Consider the following 8825-nt stretch of genomic DNA (forward strand, 5'->3'; position numbering starts at 1 on the left):
TTAGCACCATGGCAGTGATATGGCTGCTCCCTTAGAGGGGTTGCGGAAGTTCCTCCGCCCTCATCAGACTCCCGGGAGGATTCATGATTACTCACTCTTACTATTCATCAGACCGAGAGAAGTGCAGGAAATTCAGCCCTAGCCTGAGTAGAGATTACCATCTGGTAATCGAACGTGCTGGTAAATGAAGAGACTCCAAATGGTGTCTATTCCGGAGATTTTACTCAAAGGGTTTTAGTTTGAGGTATACATATGGGCATGGGTCTTTGCTGGCAAATAAAAAAAAAAATAGAAAAATGAGATGCATTTGAAAACCTCCTGGGAAAATTGTGTATGTCAGCCCTTATAAACTTGTCCGTTATACAATGTACTTAGAATAGGCAGGAGATGTACTGCTTTCTTCCCATTTTTGTTGCCTGCATGGACGCTTTCACATAGGAAGGTGCACGACCTGAGGGGGCACCCTGCAGAGATCAGGCATCCCCGTGCCGGAGGCAAATAGGATATACTTTAGGGAACATGTGTCACTGAAGGCCAAACTTACAGGAGTACAGGAATCCAGGCAGATAGAGCAAATGATACAGATTGATGAGGTAAAGATCACAGTAACAGCCAGATAGGAAAGTCGGCACAGAGCATGATCAAAATGCTAGAAGGTGAAGATCAGAAGAAAGCAGTCTTTTGCAAGTGCTTCCTACAGGTCAGGGAATTAGCCCTATTGGGATCCCCAAGCCCTTGGTGAGATAAAGCAAGTGACTACAAACTGTGTGAAAACGGGAGTAAGGAGGATAGATACTCAGGGTCACTGCTTCCACACACTTCCCATGGGCTTGTTTTCAGGCTCTCTCAGTGGTTCTCAATACCAGCTGCACATTAATCATCTTGGGGAGGTTTTAGAAAATACCCATGCTTGGTCCCACACCGAACTGATTAAGTCAGAATCTCTGGGACATAAGGCCCAGATCGCAGTATATTTTAGAAGCTTTCCAGGTGACTCTAAGGTCCACCAGGAGTGAGAAAGCACAGGTCAGTGTGGATTACAAAACACTGTGCAATGATCCAATTAATCTTTGTTTAATTAGATTAATCCATTGCACAAAGGCTTGACACTTGTACATTTTGGGGAGCCAGGGCAAGGAGGTTGGGCATTTTCACTTCTGCATTGTTAGGTCATTAGGATTCATGCTGCCCCTAGGAGATGTGATTTGGGTGGGATGGTTTTCTTCAGCAAAGACTGAAGATGCCCTAAAGAGCTGACGGCTGAGGGATATCTTCTGGGAATCCCAACAGCCAGACAATAAGCCCATCCTTTCTGGAAGGAGATCAGAGTGGGTGACCTGCCATGGTCCACAGCTTGTTCCCTTAGATCCATTCGAGTCAAGACCAGAAGCATCTCCTTCATGACTCTGATGGGCTCCCTTCCTGGGGAGATAATCTAGAAGAAGCGTGGTAAGGGGACAAGCCATAGCCCCTGCTGCTACAGCTCGTCTTGGGGCTGCAGCAGATGCTCATCTTCCCTCTTCTATATTGCTCTCAGCCTGAACCTTCCGGTCTCAGTGGCATGACCAAGACCTGCATCCCCGAGGGGCCTGATCCCCCTTTCATTCTGCCTTTCTCAGGACAGGGTTGCTGCATATGTCCATTTGCCATCAAATCTGGACAAGGCAATACCAAGAGGGACCTGCATGGATTCACTGGGTGCCAAACATGTTCCTTCCTGCCCTCATTATGTAACAATAGCCCTACTTCCTTACGATGGTCAGGGTCCCCTAGCCTTGCCAACATGGCGATCACTCTTCCTAGGTGCCTTGGTGCAGGGAGCCTCCAGTGCCCTGGTGGGAACCATAGCTTACTTTCAGTAGGACCCCTGTCTTGTCTCCTAGGGAAAGTGTGCCTCTTTGGGGATCAGGACCTTTTAAACCCATGGAGCCGTTGTTTCAGGGATGGGAAGCACACATCCCCAAGTGAGGCACAGGGACTGATGTTGTATCAGTTTCTTAGAGCTGCCATAACAAACTGTCTACAAACTGGGTAGCTTAAAACCACAGAAATTTATCCTGTCATCATTCTGGAGGCTAGATATATGAATCAAGATGCCCAAAGGCCATGCTCCTTTAGAAGACTCTAAGGAAGAATCCTTCCTTACCTTCCAGCTTCTGGTGGTTTCTAGCAGTCCTTGGCATTCCTTGACTTGTGACAGCGTTATTACAGTCTCTGTTTCTATCATCACACGGCCTTCCTCCCTCTGTATGTCTGTCTCTGTATCTCTGTCCAAATTTCCCTCTTCTTAGGAGAACACGAGTCATTGGATTTGGGCCCATGACCTCATTTTAAGTGATGTCTCTGCAAAGACCCTATATAAAACTTAGGTCACATTTGCAGCCACCAGGGGCTAGGACGTTTGTCATATCTTTTTGAAGGACACAATACGGCCCTCAACAGATGTTAAGCAGAGACCTTTCTGTTTCCACCCTTGGTTCCTTGACCCGTGTATTCTACCTGTTAGGGACGTGGCATCATTAAAGTCTTTGACTTTAGTTATGCTGTGTCCTGGAATATGGCATCCCTTCTTTGTAAAGTATTGTTAAGCACCTGCTTCCTGGGTCTCTTATGGTGGTTTTCCTTACACTAACTAGGACATGTGATGCTCGTCCTTTCTCCACAAACACACTTTTGTGTATATTTGTTTATCAGCCCTTATGAAAAAAAGCTGGCACCAGAAACGATAAATCCTAGTGCTTACCTCTTTATAAGCTGTCTTTCTAGTCTCAGAGAATAATTAAAATCAACCAGAAACTTGAGCATTTTCTCTTCTATTATTTTTTTCAATTTTTAAAAAAAATTCCAGTATAGAGCATTTTCTCTTTTAAACAAAAGGGAACATTTTGTGATAAACATTGTCATTTTCTAAGGTTCCTTCATTCAAGTATTTGTTTTTTTATTTCGAGTTTTTGCAAGATTCTACTTTAGGTCCTTTCAAAGATGAATCCCAGGGGCGCCTGAGTGGCGCAGTCGTTAAGCGTCTGCCTTCAGCTTAGGGCGTGATCCCAGCATTCCGGGATCGAGCCCCACATCAGGCTCGTCCGCTGGAAGCCTGCTTCTTCCTCTCCCACTCCCCCTGCTTGTGTTCCCTCTCTCACTGGCTGTCTCTCTCTATCAAATAAAGAAATAAAATCTTTATAAAAAAAAAAAAGATGAATCCCTTAGTTTTCCCTTCAGGTTTTACACAGAATTTGAAATTGAAGCATTAAATAGCTTTTTGTAAAAGAAGGAGCAGTTCCCAGAATTGAGATTTCCTAAATTTTAGAGTTAGTCTAGAACATGTGAACCCACCCCTCTTTAAAAGGCAGCACAACCTTTCCCACATACTGGTCATATTGGGATTGATAAAACTCTCTTTCCTCACAGAAATTGTGACCAGTTCTGAATTCTGACCAACTGTGACAAGTGCAGATGTCTTGTTTTGTTTAACCAGTAAAGTGTCATCATGCTCTCAGGAAAGAGTGTTAGTTGATTGAAACTAATCTTAAAATTATTCTTCAGATATTCTGTATTTTTCAGTCTTTCTTGGAAAAACTTTTAAAGCTATTTTGAGTGAGTGGAAATGCAGCTCATTTTCAGTCTTAGAGTAATTTAACCTTTACTTTTCTCTCATATTCATTATGTTTTTCTTTTTTGCTGACTTTCTAAGTTTGATGGGATGATTTGCTTTTTCAATTCAAAAGTCATTGAAGGAAAACAAGCAAATAAAGAAACTTGTCGTATTTTCAATGCTGCTTTTAGTTAAATGCTATTAAATATTTATGCAACCAAGAATGTCGATACTACTTTTAAGAAACTTACTATTATCTGGATGAGAATTAAGGAATCTAGGCAAGAAAATGCTGGGAGCCAAACTTGGAAATCTGGACATTATTATATATTTAACCTACTTTTGCTGAGTATGGAAATTGAATTTGGTAAAATATTATCCCATTTTCTTGTATTTATAATGATAAATAACCAACCTATTCATCTAAAATCAGGTATGTTGTTCTCTTTCCTCTTCTTTGCCACACAGTTTACTTTCAAATATAGAATTCATCTTTTTTGTTTTTGTTCTTCATTTCCTCACAACCCTGCACATGCATCATAACATTTTGCTGATTGTTAGACACTTTCTCCATTTAAAATTTTTTCTACGTAATTGTGTATTTTAACTGTTGTTAATTTGGAAGTATTGTCAAAGAATGTCATAAAAATGTCTGTTTTTATATGGCAACAAGCTTTTAGAGCAGGACTGGACATTCTGGCCCAAACTGAGCCATCAAGACTTTTATAAAAATTAGATCCCAGGTGTTTTTGTATCTGTCCCCACCCCACCCCTCACCCCCAATTCCCCTGTGGCTCCTTCCTAGTGTTCTTCCTGTCTTTATGAGCTTACATCACAAATTGGAGTGTTTTTGCAAGGACCCTCCTCTTTAGTACCCAGAACTTCCTGTTGGGCTAAGCCCACTTATGCATAGTCTGTATCTCCTGGAAATTGAATTAATTAATGCCTGTAGGGCATTGGGCATGTTGCCTAATACATAAAACACATTCAATAAACGAAAAGAGTAGTCATGGGGTCTCTTAATACTGTTATTTGATTTAATTATTTCCCAAGAATCATAATTAGTAGGTACTCTTATTTTTCCATTTCACAAATGAGGAACCTGGGGATCTTGGATTTTAATTAATATGCCTCAAGAGTGGAAGTGGTGGTTTTACTCCAATGCAAGGACTTTCATTATTAGCTTTACAACTGGTAAGAGGAATTCACATTGAAGGATGACTGTTATAGACTGAATCCTCTGAATATTTGCCTCTCACAAATAACGTCTCATTAATGAAAGTGAATGTGGCATTTATTTGAGTATTGTTTTATCAGAACGACTTCCTCATATTTCTTGTATGTATTCAGGACCAGAAGCTTGCTGAATGAGTTGTAAATATTCTAATTAATGCAGAAGTCTTAAGGAGTAAACAAACAATCCTTGAAACAAGCCCGCAAATTTGATATCATGTACTGAAGTAAATGTAGTAAGCATCTCTCTAATTTTCCATAAGGGGTTTTCTCAGTTATAAGCCAATAATACCATTTTTTATTTCAAACTGAGCAATATTCTAATAGGTTTTTTGTTTCTTCCGTGCTATAGAAATTTGACTAGTTTAGAAAACAGCACAGCAAATACTAGTAATGAACTTGTGATGAGCACTGGGTGTTATATGGAAGTGATGAATCACTAAATTCTACTCCTGAAACTAATATTACACTATATGTTAACTAATTGAAATTTAAATAAAAACTTGAAATAGTTAAAAAAAAAAAATTAGCAATGACTTTTCTATTTTTGCCCCCAAAATGGTGACAAGTTTCTGTCAATTTGAAGAAACTTATTAGTTTAGAAGCAATTGCATTTAGCAGTTTTGAAAGACTAATTTTTTTATTCAAGTTTGCACAGTCTGCTGAAAAGTGAGGTTTGTCAATGGCAATAATTTCGAGGGGAAATAATTTACATTTCCAAATTGGATACGTTGCCATTCCTATTGCTGGCAACCTCTCCATAGGAGATCTTGTATTTCTAGGACTTCATGTAGTTCATTTCTTCTCCAAAAGATTAAAAGTACCATCACACAAAGTTTAAAGGAAAAAGAAATACTTAACCAAAAATATTAGTTAAGAAGGAAATCCATTTCAATCAGAAGATGTTTAAAATTAATGGGAAGTTATATATATGTTATACTTATTTATTTTTAACTCAATTAAGCATTGTAGTAAGGGTAGTATTCTAAGATTATCTATACTTCAAATTTATTACACTCATAATTTAAGTGCAGCTGCAAGAGAATGTGAGTATACATGGAGAGCAGCAATTTCAACTTTTTTACCCTTATGTATGTTAATACACAGTTCTGCCTCCCATACATATGTATGTATATATGCAATATGGATATGTATATGTGTGTATTGATACATTAAAAATAGAAGACAGTTTATATTAAAAATTACCTTTGCCTACTTGGATATAATCACCAAATGTTTATAGTTATTTTGAGAACAAAGAAATGATTTTCATTCATTTTTGGACTGGTGAAAGATAGTTTCTTGCCTGTGTGGTCATAGTCAGTGTTTTAAATACATTTACTAATAATCAATAAGATTACACTAAATGTGGAGAAATTGAGTTATGAAATCACGTGAAAGAGAACATTTACTTGTTTACACAGCACTGGAGAGCATGGAAGGCTATTATTATAGAGACAATGTTTCAGTGGAAGAATTTCAAGCCCAGATAAATGCAGCCTCATTGGAAAAAGTCAAACAGTATAACCAGAAGCTCAGGTATGTAATTCATGTAATTCTTCAATTTTTTTAAAAAAGTAAGTTTTCAAATTTGACAAGAGCAGATGAGTTGTATTTTTGACATACTCATTATTAAATGATTGATGGTGCTGCTAGGTCTTTTTATTTAGGGTTTAATATTTCAAATATTCTAATGAGTACACTTTTTAAAAATAAAATAGAAAAAAAATGTTTGGAAAATTTTCATGCCATTGTCTTAATTGTTGAAGAAGATCAAAAATTTAATACTTATTAGACCATTTCCAGGGGAAGGGAAAACATTGATATTTTATAGTGGTGTCCCCTAGGAGGTCGCAGTGGATTAAGGTTCCTTTATGTACAATTAAACACCTGGCACCCTCACACAGAGAGAAGAATATGGTTAATGCAGAAGATATGACACGGCATGTGCTTTGCATTGGAAAAATATCTACTTTCAAATACATATATTAATGTTTGGATTTTGCTGTCTTTCCTCTCTAAAAATATTGTTACTGGCAGAATGACCCACGGCAGGGAAAATTAACCACAGTAAGTGAAAGGGAAATGTGTTATAATTCAAAGTTTTAATTTTCAACAAATTATTAGCATATCTATCTCCCTCCAACCTTATTAATTATTCTGAGAACAGGTCATCTTTTTAAATTACTTACAGATTATAGCTTTTATTTTTAAAAGAAAAATGTTGTTATTCTACCTTATGCCTTAATAATTCAAAAATACTATTGTGACATTTTTCGGTTTTGTCCACAACATGGCTAAACTCCGAAGATAGATTAATTCCTAAAATTCCTGATGTGGGGAGGTGCTTGTTCTCATAGTTATGACCAACAGGAAGGCTTTCTTTCACTACAAATGCTTTGTCTTTCTCCCCCCTGCCTCACACAAACCTGTCCCTTTTCTTAGATAGTTTAATCTGCCCCATCATTTTATCACTTATGAAACTCTCAGCCTAAATCCCCCAATATCTTTTTGATTTCCCATTTTCTCTTCCTCCTAAAATGTCATTGGAGTTCCTGATGAATCTGACTAAAATGTCTCTTGGACTGCCCCCATTTTATTACCTCGTCCAGATCGCTGTTTCTCAAAGGTATATAATATACTGACTTTCACAGGAAAAACAGAAACCGTTAATCTTGAATTCTTAGCGTGTCCACTGACTAAGAAACACAGACTGAGAAAGCTTGAGCCCAATCTTGTGAAGATCTTCAGCTGAAGACCATCACCACAAAAGCTAAATTTGGCCTTTGTAACTGATCAAACACATTCTTAGGTTATCTTTGAAATAAAGATACAAAATTAAAACATTTCTATAGAACCTGTGGGCCCTGAGAACACATCCCCGGAGTCCAGTTTGAGGAAATAGGTCTACACCATTGCTGTCACAGCCTAACCATCTCCTGTCTCTAAGACCCCCGTGTTTTTTCCATCAACTCAGGGTTTTACTTCCAGATAATAATTTTAAGTCACATCTTACTATGTTACTCTCCTGATCAAAAGATTTGGTGATTTCTTACTGCCCCCAAAAGGAGTCAAAACCTCCTTAGCATGACAGTCAAGATTTTTCATGACTTGGGGCGCCTGGCTGGCTCACCGTTAAGCCTCTGACTCTTGAGTGTAGCTTAGGTCATGATTTCAGGGTCCTGGGTTGGAGCACCTCCTCCCCCGTCACTCAGTGGGGTGTCTGCTTTCTCCCCCTCTACCTGCCCCTGCCCCCCGCCTGCTCATGCACTTTCTCTCTCTCTCTGAAATAAATAAATAAATCTTTAAAAAAAAAAGATCTTTTCTACAAAGAACTTCTCAAACTCAATACACGAGAAAGAAATAAATCAAAAAATGGGAAGAAGATATGAACAGACACTTTTCCAATGATGACATACAAATGGCTAACAGACACATGAAAAAGTGTTCAAAATCATTAGCCATCAGGGAAATTCAAATCAAAACCACACTGAGATACCACCTTACGCCAGTTAGAATGGCAAAGATAGACAAGGCAAGAAACAACAATTGTTGGAGAGGATGTGGAGAAAGGGGATCCCTCCTACATTGTTGGTGGGAATGCAAGTTGGTACAGCCACTCTGGAAAACAGTGTGGAGGTCCCTTAAAAAGTTAAAAATTGAACTACCCTATGACCCAGCCATTGCACTACTGGGTGTTTACCCCAAAGATACAGACGTAGTAAAGAGAAGGGCCATATGCACCCCAATGTTCATAGCTGCATTGTCCACAATAGCCAAATCATGGAAGGAGCCGAGATGCCCTTCAACAGATGACTGGATTAAGAAGCTGTGGTCCATATATACAATGGAATATTACTCAGCTATCAGAAAGAACGAATTCTCAACATTTGCTGCAACATGGACGGCACTGGAGGAGATAATGCTAAGTGAAATAAGTCAAGCAGAGAAAGACAATTATCATATGATTTCTCTCATCTATGGAACATAAGAACTAGGA

General features: G+C 38.6%; 1 protein-coding gene across 2 annotated transcripts in view; it reads left to right on the plus strand.

Annotated features, from left to right (window-relative positions):
* The window catches only part of PREX2 (phosphatidylinositol-3,4,5-trisphosphate dependent Rac exchange factor 2), a 299061-nt gene that overhangs the window by 225005 nt on the left and 65231 nt on the right, over positions 1-8825 (plus strand). For both annotated transcript variants that reach the window (XM_034668152.1, XM_002925213.4), the window contains one exon: positions 6250-6364. In XM_034668152.1, coding sequence (XP_034524043.1) covers positions 6250-6364 — 115 coding nt within the window. The remainder of the gene's footprint in view (positions 1-6249; positions 6365-8825) is intronic.

This window comes from Ailuropoda melanoleuca, chromosome 9 (assembly GCF_002007445.2).
Source record: "Ailuropoda melanoleuca isolate Jingjing chromosome 9, ASM200744v2, whole genome shotgun sequence".
NCBI classification, from domain to species: domain Eukaryota; kingdom Metazoa; phylum Chordata; class Mammalia; order Carnivora; family Ursidae; genus Ailuropoda; species Ailuropoda melanoleuca.